The sequence below is a fragment of the Neltuma alba genome, unplaced genomic scaffold, assembly GCF_004799145.2.
Source record: "Neltuma alba isolate B1F8T4 unplaced genomic scaffold, ASM479914v2 tig00012846_pilon, whole genome shotgun sequence".
NCBI classification, from domain to species: Eukaryota; Viridiplantae; Streptophyta; class Magnoliopsida; order Fabales; family Fabaceae; genus Neltuma; species Neltuma alba.
In genome coordinates, this window is record NW_021637233.1 from 8,667 (window position 1) to 23,482 (window position 14,816).

Here is a 14,816-nt window from a genome sequence, read left to right on the forward strand (position 1 = left end):
TAATGCATTGATCAATAACCTGGTGTTTAGGGGAGGGGGATTCCTTTACTTTTGAATCGTACACTGCAAAACTAATGCGTGAAAATTTTCAAACCATAAGAAAATGATCTAGAGTCAGGTTTTGCAATATTTCTTAGATTAATATATATATAGCATAGATATCTTATATCTAAAAGGCTAATTTTGAAAACCGCATCTTCTCTGAGGCAAAACCCCCGGGCGGGGGGAGATACCTGCTGGCCAAAAAAAAGGTTTTTTGAATACAAAATGGCTCATGAGATGATACACTACTTCATGTGCCTGGCAGTTCGATTGGTCAACGTAAATCATGATAGATCATGCTTGTTTCTTACAAATATTATTTCATTTTCACACTCCTTACGCTAAAATCGAACAGTCGCTCGTACTATGCTCTGAAGACCTCTGAGCCGTCAACATCCCCTTGAAGCATCTCCACTACTCTGCCCATTGAGGGGCGATCACTTGGGCTCAGCTGTATGCAAGTAAAAGCAACTGTAATCATTTTCAGGGCTATCTTCTTCTCTTCTTCTGTGGCATTGCTTTTAAATATTGTTTCTTCAAACTGATCATGAACCCATTTCGCAAAGTAAGTCTGCCATGAATTCTGCACAACATCATGGTTCTTTCTTCTTCCTGCCATTTCCATCAGCATCATCCCAAAACTATAAACATCAGCCTTGTGTGAGATGCCTCCAATGTTTTTGTACAACAATTCAGGAGCCATGTATCCCATTGTGCCTCTAGCTGCAGTTAGAGACACAATACTTTTATCTGTTGGATATAGTTTTGCCAATCCAAAGTCTGAAATCTTGGGAGAAAAATTCTCATCAAGAAGAATATTGTGAGGTTTGATGTCAAAGTGTAGGATTTGCTTGTCGCAGCCTTGATGTAGGTACTCAATCCCACGAGCCACCCCTAAAGAAATCTCATTGATCTTCTCATAATTTATTGATGATTTTTCATGCTCAGAAAGTATGTATTTATCTAAAGATCCGTTTGGCATGAACTCATAAACAAGAGCTTGCTTTCTTCTCTCTGCACAAAATCCTATCAATTGCACCACATTTACATGACGAATAGTTCCAATGGTGGAAACTTCATTGATGAAATCATGCCCATCTGTTGTTGACTTGCCTAATAGCTTAACAGCCACATCACGCTTGCTTCGAAGCTTTCCTTTATATACAGAACCATAACCCCCTTCTCCTAACTTGTGCTTGAAATTTTTTGTCATTCTTCTTATGTCAGAGTAAGAGTATTTAATGGGCACTAAATTGCTGTGACTTCTTAGGAAATCCTCAATGTCATCATACTCAGATAAATGCCTCCTTCTCATTTTATATATTAGAAAACCCACAACAATTGGGAATCCCAAAGCAAATTTTGCTCCAAACCAAAGGATAGCTACAAAAAAGGATAAAAGAAAAAGGCAAACTAAATGAAAAGAATGAAGCAAAATAAAACAAAATATCCAGAGAATTTCAGTCCAATTCAATTCAAGGACTTACTATTAAATTTTTTATGTTGTGGAAGCTGGGTGCCAAAAAAATAATTTCCATTAACAATTGCATGTTTGCCATATGACTGATAGAATTAGACTTATTTGGTAGAAAGATAGAATTGGATTTAAACTACAGATTACCTATTGGGAATCCTAAAATGTGCAATTCCTATTGATTCTTATGTGCTGTGTATAGTTGGGGTCCTCAAACGGAGTAGTTTGTTGTGTAATTGTGACTATGTACGTGATGGAAATAGGACTTGTGAACATGTTAGGAAACTAGAGTTGGTATTGAGCTTATAAATAGGACCCACACTTATCTTGTATTCAGATAATGATCTGTAAACATCAATGAAGTAATTCGGTGTGCGTTTCTCAGTTTCTCAGTTTCCTATTACCTTCCCCTCTTGATTCCTTTGGATTCTTCTCTCAACTCTTTCTCTCCTTCCGTCTCTTTCTTTTTTCTCTCACTCTTGTCAAAATTACATGTCATAATTTCCCAAGGATAGAATGACTGCGGGTTTATGGTAGGGCTAAAAGGAGATGGAAGGTCGAATTCATTGGAAGTGGTGGAGTTGTATGTGTAGTGATAAGGGGAGGGTGGTATGGGCTTCAGGGACTTCATGAAAATGAATAAGGCTTTGCCTACTAAAACTGCTTGGATGTTATGTCAAAATCAAGATGATTTGTGGTGTAAGATATTAAAAGGTAGATACTTCCCAAATTCTGACTTTATGCAAGCCAAGAGGGGTAATAAGGCATCATGGAGTTGGTAGAGTATTTTGGAGGGTAGACAGCTTCTTCAAAAAGATTTAATTTGGAAAGTTTATTATGGTGCTAAAATTAGTCTTTTTTAGGATAAATGGCTGCCTGAAGCCAAGGGCCATTGTCTGAAGCAGAGGATACTTTCGGATGATATGAAGAAAATGAGGGTAGCTAATATAATTGTTGATCAACAATGGAACTTTAGTTCTGTGGAAAATATGTTGGATGATAAGAAAAAGAAGTGGATTAGCATGGTAAGGCTACTTGTTATGGAAGGGGTTGATAAGTATGTTTGGTTGGGGAGTAGGGATGGCAATTACTCTGTGAAGCTGGGTTAAAAGGCTCCTAAGAGGGAGGAGGGTAGTGTTGTGGAGGAGAGGCCTAGCAGTTTGTATAAGGCTTCCAGGAGACTTTGGAATAGCGTTTGGCAGACTCGAGTAGCTCCAAAAGTTAATCACTTTCTTTGGAGAGCAATGAATGGTGCACTGGCAGCTAAGGCAAAGCTCTTTAAAAGGAAATGCACCACTAATCCAATGTGTAGCATTTGTAAGGGGAGTGTTGAATCCATTGGCATGCTGTTTTTTTTTTTTTTGTTCTTGGGCTCAATCGTGCTGGTTTGGTTCTCCCTTGGCTATGAGGTTTATGGAGGGTAGCATGGTTAGGATGGACAGGTGGTTGCCAGGGAGAATGAAGTCGGATGATTATAGTGTTGCTTTGCTTGCTTGCCTATGCTTAGAATATTTGGAAGGAAGGGTGTAACAGTGTTTTTGAGCATGTTAACGTTAATGCTGTGAACTGTTTATCTAGAGCTATTAGATTGGCCAATGAATATTAGAGTTAGTTGGAGAGGAAGGAAAGAAGGAAAGGGATCGTTGATTCGGATGACAGATTACTATACTGGCAAAAGCCTCAGGCATGGGTTGTCAAGATTAATGTCGATGGTGCTTTCTGTCCTAGCAGGAAGTGTGCGAGCATTGGTCTGCTTGGGAGGGATAGTGCAGGAAGGTTTCTAGGAGGAGTGGGAAAGATGGTGGAAGCTAACTCTACTTTCATGGCTGAGTGTTTAGCTTTTATGGAAGCTCTTCATGATAAGGACATATTCTGTGATGGTAAAGTTGTGATTGAGACAAACTCTCAATTGTTGTTTAAGAGGCTGAGAAGTGGCGACATAAGGGGCTGTGAGTGGAACTGCACTGACTTGCTGAAAAAGTGTTTGGAGGTTGGGGGTTCTGTCAAAAACTGGTCGCTGTCCTTAGTCTCTCGTAAGGGCAATAATGCTACAGATCTTATTGCAGCTATGGTGATGAGGGATATGGTACTGCAGGGATGGCTTGACAAGCCACCATTCTCTCTTATGGAAGTTTTAAGATATGATCTCTAAAGTCCTAACACTGCTGCTGGTGTGAAGAAATTAATAGATAGGCTGAGTTTATTTTGCTGTAATTTTTTCTGGCTTTTGTGTTCTTTTGCCTTTTTGTTCTGTCAGGTTGTTCCTAGTTTTCCTGTCTTTACTTCCTTTGTTGTGTCTTAGAGCTCTTTGTCTTTTGCTTTACAGGGTTATTCGAGATTGTATTACTTTTTCTGATAATCAATAAAATGGACTACTGTTTCTGCTAAAAAAAAAAAAGAACTGCATTCTTTATGAAACGCCTAATTGTTTACAGTCATTAATTGTCTGCTATCAAACTGTTTGGAATAGATAAATGGCCAGAAGAAAATGCAGAGGAATGGAGAGGTCTTAACGTTGATAAAAATTTTGCAGGCATGTGCATTTTTGGTCATTATAAGTGATAGTTTGGTTAGGGGTTTAGACTATGTGGCAATTTTAATGCATCATATGCTGAGTCACAGCCTAATCATAATCTGTCAGCCCCCACAATAGTCACTAATGCTGTTGCAAATAGAATATTATCCATTATCTTAGGGACCAATGGGTATTAAACCTAATGAAAAAAAAAAGACATTATAATTGAGAAAACTACGAGGACTCGTGCAGCTCAATTAGAAATTGGGTGAGCCTATGGAATTGAGGTGTTAAATTTTTTAGTGAAAAATTGCTATAAGGTCCCAAAGAAGGAATATCATCACTAAAAAAATTTCATAATTGAATAGTTTGCAATGACAATTTTTAGGATTAAAAAATACTCATTTGTTATTGAGATTTTTAGTAATTATATATTTTTTTCTTGAGACCTTATATTCTCCCTTTTTCTTTTAATTTTTTTTAAAAATAATTATGACTTGTAAGCAGAATGATTGAGACCTTGATTAGGCATTGATCACTACGTTTACGTTTCCTCGACTTCTAAAATTCTCCAATCAAGGGTGGCTTGGAGTAGAAAACCCATAGTGCCAAAGATTCTAGGTTAAGCACCATATTAAACCAACAATTAATATTAGACCTAAACCCTCATAATTAGAGCTTGTGTATCCTGTCATGTTGAATAGACGTCTGGTAGTTGATAGAATATTGTAGCCTGAAAAGGCAAAGTTAAAAAATTAATATTGGACCGCCCTAAAAAAAATATATTTGTATTTTACAAAATAAAACCCTTCTAACATATCTATTTGATACTACTTCTGATCCTTGTTAAGAAAATTAGTTGAGTTAGTTATTTGTAATAAATAGATATTGTCTTCTTTAAAATATCTTTATTAATTATGTGTGCTTGAATTACCCACTAATAGTAACTTCTTAATATATGTAACTACTATAGGGATTACTTGATGGCAAAATAGATAAATATTGGAAATAAGATGGATTGAGGTTTTATATTCAAGACAAAATTAAATATTCTAGTGTTTATATTAAAGATTGGAGGTAGTGTAAAGTAAAAAGCACATAAAATAAAACGAAACCATACATCCAATAAATGTTTTAGGAATTAACCTTGCAAGTATGATAAATTAATCAAGGCATGAATAATGAATTAAAGAAGCCATAAAGAAGAAAACTTTGCTTTGCTTACCTATAGAAGTCACGACTATTGCAAAGCCTGCGTGGTAAAAAAATTCCAAATGTAATTACTCCTCCGGTCCTTATTATAAGACCCAATTTGACTTTTTATTTGGTCCTAATTATAAGACCCAATCCATTTTGTCTCTTATATTTATGCATTTTTTTCCAAGATAATCCTTCTAATGATAATAGTTTTAGCCAATATACTTAATTAGCAAGGATATTTTAGGAATGACAACACTTATTTATTATAAATAACCAACTTAACTTACTTCCTTAATCTCCTCAAATAAGTCAATTGGGTCTTATAATTAGGACCGGAGGAGTACTTTCTATTAGATCACCATCAGAATAAATATCCCAAGTCTTAATTAATCTATATGAAGCTCACCGCGAAACAAGGGAAGAGAAAATTCTGCGTATTGGTCTCGACAAAGAACCATATTAGTGGCATTTTCAAACCAGCAGTCACCTTTCTCTCCTTCCCACTCCCCACAACGATTTGGTCGCCAGGTGATGTGTATCCCCTTTACCTCTTGGCTGTGAACTTTCGGATATGAACAGTTCTCATTACATGTCATTGGTCCCCATGGCACCACCTTCACCATCAAATCTATTTTGCAGGACTCTTCCACATCAGACACCCTTGCATGCCACGGCAGCACATAAGAATGACGCGTTCTTGGCGCATCACTCGCACAAGGTTCCACAATATCCGTATGCAGATCAGGAGAGAGTGGATGTTGGCAGCTGACAAACACTAATCCTCCCACATAGTAAGTGAAGCTGTAATTTTTGGAGTCTAGTTCTGTCTCTTTGGCTGTGAAAGCTTGGCTGAAGTTGTGATATGTGAGAGAATGACGAGAGATCGCAGAACAGTTGTTGCTGTCAACTCCGGCGGTGATGGATTGGAGAGTTGTGGCGGAGTTAGCAGCATAAATGGCCTCTACTAAGTGCCTCCCATAGTTTAAATACAACGCATTTCTGTTGTTCTCACATACTAGTTCGTAACTCGGATCGCTACAACTATTGAAGGGATAGTTTCTATTTGTGATGGAGGCGTTGAACACATGTCCGCAGGATTCAGTAACTGTTTGGCCAGAGATAAGTCTATCGATATTAGTGTATAAAAGGAAAGCAGAGAAGGCAAGGAAGATGATTATGAAGGTCCAGTATATCATTGTGAAGGATCAGAGGAGGAAAGAAACAAGATAGTTTCCAAGCAGAGGTGATGGATGGACACAACCACATATATGTATTTGTTTTTGAGTGTCTCTGACATTCACAAGCAATTCAATGGGAAGTTTAATTTATATTACTTCCAATTTTTAATATAAGAGTTACTTTGACATTCAATTTGATCCTAAATATAAGACTCTAATACATTTTGTCTCTCATATTTATTCATGTTTTTTCAATATAGTTCTTATAGTAGTTGCAAATATTAAAGATTTTATCAAATGATAGTTCTAACTAATACATTTGATTAACAAGAACATTTTAAAGAAGATAACATTTATTTATTACAAAAGACTAATTACAATAAGCTTGCATATCTATCTTGGCTCAAACCAAATTGCACTAAGTGTGAAGAAGATGGAGGGCAGTGTAAATTGACAGAAAACAAAGTTGAACGTGAACCTGAATGTTTCTGTAAATATATGTAGATATATTGTAATTAGTATAGAATCAAATCAGATATCATAGGATATTATACGATAGGATATTATCTCCTATTAATGAGCCATTAATGCATAGGGCTCCTCTCTTGTGTATATAATCTCCCTTTCTGATCATGAATATACATGGAAAATATATTTCATTGCTCTCTAGTCAATATGGTATTAGAGCGTCAATTTTAAGGTCCCTGTTCATTCTGGTTCGTTGAGATCTAGGCGCACTGTACGTTTGTTTTCTGTCCGCCTTGTGCCCACGTTAGGGCTCTGATTTCTAGGCATCTGGTGTGAACACGCACCGGCCAGGGGGAGTCGCAGTGTTCCGATCGGCCAACCACCGGAGTTTCGTCGCCATCCGAGCAGCACGTGAGCTTCACGTGCCGTCACAGTCAAAGCGCGTGAGAGTCACGCGCCGATCACTTTTCCGGCCACTTTCCAACATCAAAATTCTCCTTGGAGCTCGTCTCTTCATTTTCGGCCTATCCCTGGTGTGTTTTGGTTCTGTTTCTTCCTCCTTGGGTTGATTTTTGGCTTCTGTTCAGCTATATTTGCTGTTTGGCTTCTGTTTGGCTACATTTGGTCTCTGAACAGCAGTGTTTCAAATCTGGTGTTATTGCTATTGCCTTTTACAAATTGTAGGTAGTGTTTTTTTTTTGGTCCTTGGTGTGATCATTTGTGTTAAAATTATTGTTTCTGTTCTGTTCATCTCTCATCGGTGATACTAAGTCTGCAATTACCTCTGAAGTGGTACCAGTAGTCGTTAAGACTACTGAACACAAATTAAACTGGACAAATTATCTGGATTGGAGTAAGACAATCCGTATCTACTTACGAAGCATCGAGAAGGAAAATCATTTAACTGAGGACCCTCTGACCACTGCCTCTCGTCAATCCTAGTTAAGGGATGATGCTCGGCTCTTCTGACAGATCCGCAACTCCATTGACAGTGAGATTATCCCTTCTATTACTCACTGTGAATTTGTTAAAGAATTGATGAATTATTTGGAATTTTATACTCAGGCAAGGAAAATATTTCTCGTGTTTATGAGGTTTGCAAAGCTTTTTATTGTGCAGAGAAGCAGGATCGTCCTCTTAAGACCTACTTCATGGATTTTAAACGAATGCATGAAGAACTGAATATCCTAATGCCCTTTACTTCTGATCTAAAGGCTCAACAAGCCCAACGCGAGCATATGGCCATCATGAGTTTTCTCACTAGGCTCCCACCTAAGTACGAGACTGTTCGCTCTCAGATTTTATCTGGATATGAGATTCCTACTCTTCAGGAGGTGTTTTCTCGTGTGATGAGGACTGAGAACCTTTCATCACCAGTTCCAGCTACTCTTGTCAGTGCTCTCATCAGTCGAGGCCCAAATGATAATCGTGGAATGAGTAACCGTGGTGGTTCCAAGCAAGGGGGAGCCACTCCAGATACAAGTGGGGTGGTATGTTACTACTGTAAAGAACCGGGCCATACGAAACGCACTTGTCGCAAGCTGCTAAACAAACAACAACGTAATAACTCTACCCATGTGGCAACACTAGCCGATGACAAGATCACAATCTCTGCTGCTGAATATGCTCAATTAAAATCTGCTGCAACACCCGTGAATGCTTCCGCTGCTACAGGTAATCAGGCTACTGCTCTTGTCTCTTCTTCCTCCAAATGGATCATAGATTATGGTGCTACTGACCACATGACAGGTAACCGCCATCTCTTCTCCACTTATAATTCTTACTCCAATCCTTCCTCTATTACTATTGCCAGTGGCTCCCATTCCCAAGTCCTTGGATCAGGCATTGTTAAACCTACCCCCTTCATTCATTTGTCATTTGTGCTAAATGTACCTGATCTTGCATTTAATTTGCTTTTCCCTAGTAAACTTACTCATCAATTAAACTATTGGGTCTTACTCTTTCCTAATCATTGCCTAATATAGGATCTTTTGACAAAGAAGATTATTGGTAGGGGCTATGAATCTGGTGGACATTATTTCCTTAACGAGCAAGGGTCTCGTGCAGTAGCTTGCGCTGGTGGTGTCAGTCCTTTTGAAGCACATTGTCGTTTGGGTCATTTGTCTTTGTCTTCTTTAAAAAGGGTTTATCCTCATTTTCAACATCTGTCATCTTTAGATTGTGAGTCCTGTCAGTATGCCAAACATCATCGTCTTCCTTTAGTCTCTCGAGTCAATAAACGGGCTTCGTCCCCTTTTGAGCTAATTCATTCTGATGTTTGGGGTCCATGTCCTGTTGAGTCAACAGTAGGTTTCAAATATTTTGTTACATTTGTTGATGATTATTCCTGTACAACTTGGTTATATTTAATGAAAAGTCGTTCTGAATTATTTTCTCATTTTTATGCCTTTTTTGCGGAAATTAAAACTCAATTTTATACTTCCATTTGCACCTTACGAAGTGATAATGCTAAAAAATATTTTTTTACTACGTTTCAATCCTATATGCTTCAAAATGGTGTCCTTCATCAATCTTCTTGTGTTGATACACCAGCTCAAAATGGTGTTGTAGAACATAAAAATCGCCACTTACTAGAGGTAGCACGTGCACTTCTGTTTCAAATGAAGGTTCCCAAAAATTTCTAGGCTGATGCTGTCTCCACTGCTTGCTTCCTCATTAACCGTATACCCTCTTCGATTCTTGATGGTAACATTCCCTATATTACTCTTTTTCCTTCCAAACCTTTGTTTCCTGTTGATCCCAAGATCTTTGGTTGTGTTTGCTTTGTCCGGGATGTACGACCATCTGTCTCCAAATTAGATCCGAAGTCTCTTAAGTGTGTCTTTCTAGGATACTCTCGGGATCAAAAGGGCTATCGGTGTTTCTCTCCTACTCTTAATCGTTATTTAGTTTCTGCAAATGTCACCTTTCAGGAATCGATTCCATACTTTTCTCCGTCCACTTCGCCTGTCCCTCCTCCATCTGTGGACGAGGATGAACTTCTGGTGTACCCTGTCCTCCTGCTATCCACTTCACCACCTCCGGCTCTAGCTCCTGCTCCAGCACCTGTGCCACCACCCTTGTCTCATGTCTACACCAGACGCTCCAAGGAGCCCAATGTCACCACCCCAGATTCTGGCCCTCCATTGTCTGCTTTGTCATCAGATCCTGTGTTGAGCGTCTCTCATCCTGAGCCTATACCTATCTCCAACTCCGAGACATCTCCTGTTCCTAATCCGGATCCTTCACTTGACTTGCCCATTGCTCTTTGCAAAGGTAAACGTACTTGTGCCCATCCTATTTCCTCATTTGTTTCTTATAACCACCTTTCCCCTGCCTCTCGTGCCTTTGTCTCTTCTATAGATCCTATTTCCGTCCCTAAGACCCTACACGAAGCTTTAGCCTACCCGGGTTGGCGTGCTGCTATGGAAGAGGAGATGGCGGCCCTTGACCAGGCTGGCACTTGGACATTAGTGGATCTACCTGCAGGGAAGAAGGCTATTGGGTGTAAGTGGGTCTTGACCCCTAAAACTCGAGCTGATGGTACCCTTGACCGTCTTAAAGCTCGCTTGGTTGCTAAAGGCTATGCTTAGACCTATGGTGTTGATTACTCTGAAACTTTTTCCCCTGTTGCGAAACTTTCCTCCGTTTGCCTTTTCATCTCCATGGCGACAACTTATGGCTGGGATCTCCATCAATTGGATATCAAAAATGCCTTTTTACACGATGATCTCCTTGAAGAAGTCTATATGGAGCAACCACTAGGCTTTGTTGCTCAGGAGGAGCGTGGGAAAGTATGTCGCCTCAAGAGATCCTTATATGGCCTGAAGCAGAGTCCCCGTGCATGGTTTGACAGGTTCATTACTGTTGTGCAGAAATTTGGCTTGTGTCAAAGTAAGTGTGATCACTTTGTGTTCTATCAGAGAACAGACACTGGCATGATTCTGTTGGTTGTAAATGTAGTTGACATTGTGATTACGAGGAGTAATATGTTAGGGATCTCATCACTTAAGTCCTTTCTTAATTCTCACTTCCAAACAAAAGATCTAGGCCCGTTAAAGTACTTTCTTGGAATTGAGGTTTTGAGAAGTAAGAAAGGAATCTTATTGACTCAGAGGAAGTATGTGCTCGACCTGTTGAAGGAAACTGGAAAGTTAGGGGCTGCGCCAAACAGTTTTCCTATGATTTATAATCCACTACTTGATGCTGATGGAAACATACCATTTGAGAATCTCGTTGATGCTGCTAAAAGCAAGCCATTTGAAAATCCAGAGAGGTATCAAAGACTGATTGGAAAATTGAATTATCTTACTGTGACCCGTCCTGATATCACCTATCCAGTCAGTGTACTTAGCCATTTTATGGTCTCACCTACTATCAGACAGTGGGAAGCCTTAGAGCATGTCCTTCATTACTTGAAGCGGTCTCCAGGTCGTGGGATATTATACAAAAATCATGGTCATATTGAGTGCTTTTGTGATACTGATCATGGTGGTTCAAAGGCCACAAGAAGATCCACTACAGGATATTGCATCTTTGTGGGAGGAAATTTGGTGTCCTGGAGGAGTAAGAAGCAGAATATGGTGTCACGATCAAGTGTAGAGGCAGAATATAGAGCTATGGCACAATCTGTGTGTGAGATAGTCTGGATACATCAATTACTGAAGGAGGTTGGTCTTAAAACCTCGTTACCAGCAAAACTGTGGTGCGACAATAAAGCAGCCTTACACATAGCTTCTAATTTGGTATTCCGTGAACGTACAAAACACATTGAGATTGATTGTCATTTTGTTCGGGATAAGCTCAAGGAAAACTTCATCTCAACAGGACACGTGAGATCCAGTGATCAGTTGGGTGATCTCCTTACTAAGGCTTTGAATGGGGTTTGGGTTGACTATCTTTGTAACAAGTTGGGCATGATTGACATCTATGCTCCAACTTGAGGGGGAGTGTAAATATATGTAGATATATTGTAATTAGTATAGAATCAAATCAGATATCATAGGATATTATACGATAGGATATTATCTCCTATTAATGAGCCATTAATGCCTAGGGCTCCTCTCTTGTGTATATAATCTCCCTTTCTAATCATGAATACACATGGAAAATATATTTCATTGCTCTTTAGTCAATACCAAAACCCTCATACAGGTATACTTTTTTTCTCCAATTATAATACCTTCATAAACAGAGTATGAAATCTATGTATGTGTGAAGCTGATACAAAGTTCATTTTAACAGGTCCATCAAAAAAGATAATACTCACTGGTAAGGATTCTTCAGCCAATGGTTCATCATTTCACATATAAAGTAAACACAAAAGTTCCCAAATCAATTTAATACATATTGTATATGACGCTGTATTTGCAGGTGAAATCCTAGGCCCGTTTCTGCTCATATTTGTTGGATTTGTTGCTTATTGGGTCTATGCAGCTAGCCTGGAGAGGCAGGGTTACAAAAACATTAAACAGTTTTTGGAGGATTACAAAGCACTTAGGCCTGCTAGATATTCCTATGCAGATATAAAGAGGATCACTAATTAGTTCAAGGATGAACTTGGACACGGAGCTTACAGAACTGTCTTTAAAGGGAAGCTATCTAATGAAATTCAGGTGGCTGTGAAGCTTCTCAACACTTCTACTGGGAATGGACAAGAGTTCATCAATGAAATGGAGACCGTGTGTCAAATTCACCATGTCAATGTGGCTCGCTTGGTTGGCTACTGTGCGGATGGTTTCAAACGAGCTTTGGTTTATGAATTTTTACCCAATGGTTCATTGTAGAAATTCATAACTTCAGCTGATAGGAAGGACCTTTTCCTGGGATGGGGAAAGCTTCATGATATTGCTCTTGGCATAGCCAAAGGAATTGAGTACCTTCATGAAGATTGTGACAGACAGATCCCCCACTTTGATATCAAACCTCACAACATTCTTTTAGACGACAAATTCACTCCAAAAATATCTGATTTCGGTTTGGCCAAACTCTGTTCTAAGGATCAAAGCATTGTGTCAATGACAACAGCTAGGGGCACCTTGGGCTATATTGCACTGGAGATATTTTCTTGGAACTTTGGCAATGTATCTTATAAATCAGATGTTTATAGCTATGGAATGTTACTGCTTGAAATGGTTGGAGGAAGGAAAATCACAGACGTCACAGAAGAAAATGGTGAGAAAGTTTACTACCCACAATGGATTTATAATCTTCTAGAGAACAATGAAGACATACAAATCCATATAGAAGGAGAGGAGGACACTAAAATTGCAAGGAAGCTATCCATTATTGGACTTTGGTGCATTCAGTGGCATCCAGCAAACCGTCCAACCATGAAAAATGTGGTTCAAATGTTGGAAGGGGACGATGAAAAGCTAATCATGCCTCCTAATCCTTTTGGTTCTTCACATGCAATTAGAACAAGGGCTGTTAATGGAGTAAGGCGAATGCAACCAGAGTTATCTGCCATTTCAGAAATAGAGTGCAGTTGAGACGGTTATAATGAGCTGTGTTAGACATAAATTTGTGTTTAGGTTGGTAGTCTTTCCTTCTTGTGGCATAAAGTTCAAAATAGGATCATAGATAGTTATCCATGAAAAGATTTCTGAACAATATAAATATGCAAGTTCAACGTTTTTGCCAGTGGCCATAACCAACTTGAAAAAATTGTCGTCCAGTATTTCCTAGCTACATGGTTCACTAAATCTATATATCATAATCTAAGTTCTTTAAAGAATTGTATCCTTTTGAATAAAATGGTTAGAAGAGAAACTAAATCTATATATCATATGCGAATGGCTTCCCTATTCTGAAGCTTGGCTCACTCTTCACGAACCCATTTTTGGAAGCTTGGACTATCTATGTTGAGGAACTCAAATTATGTCAAATATAACTGAAATTCTTCTCGAAGTGTATACAAAGAAAGCTTAATATTTTAAATCTCTACAGAAAGGGTTATTGAGATGTGGGAGACAATGGTAAGAGTGACACAATAAAAATAGAAATGAGATTTACTTTTACTTTTTTATGAATTTGTATTAGAATTTTACAGTAAAGAATTTTTAAAGAAATACAGTCAATGGAACTTTGTGTGTGCAGTGGCCAATAAAAAATCGTTTTTTGAAGTCTTCATGGACTTTATGAGAGTTTTATTGTAAAAAAATTTTAAAAAAGAATATAGTCGCTTTCCAACTTTTGAAAATTTGCCTAATTCAATTCTATATAATTTATATAAAGCTTGACCAGGACAGATTTTGGGTGGCTGCCAGTCAGTCATTGATGATTGAAGATATTATTAATAACTGTTGACTTGGAGTCAATGCCTTGTGCAATTCCACTACCATCACCTCTTAATAAATGCCGCGAGAATTTTCAACGGAGATGAAGAACATGATGATGATATGAGGAATTTTGCTTCATTCTAGAACTATATATAATTAAAGGAATATGAATTAAATAGAAAAATTGAATTTATATAGTCCAATAAATATTAATTACAAGAAAACTACAGTTGCAATGGTTTCTAGGAAAAATTGGTGAGAAGTAAAATATTTATCACCCAAAGTATTTGAAATTTATTTAAAGATATAGGTGCAACTCATTACAACTCTTTTAATAAGTACTAAAAGAGATACGTATTGCATATAGCTGAAGAAAAATTACGCTCATATGTTGAAGATGAGTTACGCCTACTGAATTCAAGCCATTTTAATCAAAATCTTCTCAAATAAGTAACTTTTCAGCAAATTTTGCTTGCTTCTATTTAATTTCTCATATTTATTAAAAGGAAAATATATATATTATACTTCTGATATTTTTTTTAGTCAGATTATACTATTCTACAATTATCGGCAAGAATTGATGTTTCGGTAACGATTGATTGGATGGAACCATAAGGAGATGGAAATTAATTTTTTTTTAAAAAGCCAAATTATATTGA

General features: G+C 38.1%; 1 protein-coding gene and 1 pseudogene across 1 annotated transcript; one reads left to right on the top strand and one right to left on the bottom strand.

Moving 5' to 3' along the window:
* Positions 1–372: 372 nt before the first annotated feature.
* LOC114731818 (rust resistance kinase Lr10-like) lies at positions 373–6,531 on the bottom strand. The gene is made up of 3 exons (XM_028919071.1): positions 5,638–6,531; positions 5,257–5,283; positions 373–1,407 (listed from the first exon to the last, which is right to left on the bottom strand). The coding sequence occupies exons 1-3, from the start codon at positions 6,425–6,427 to the stop codon at positions 407–409; spliced, it is 1,818 nt and encodes a 605-aa protein (XP_028774904.1). The 5' UTR covers positions 6,428–6,531; the 3' UTR covers positions 373–406.
* Positions 6,532–11,970: 5,439 nt separating this feature from the next.
* Positions 11,971–13,378, top strand: LOC114731784 (rust resistance kinase Lr10-like; annotated as a pseudogene).
* The last annotated feature ends 1,438 nt before the right edge of the window (positions 13,379–14,816 follow it).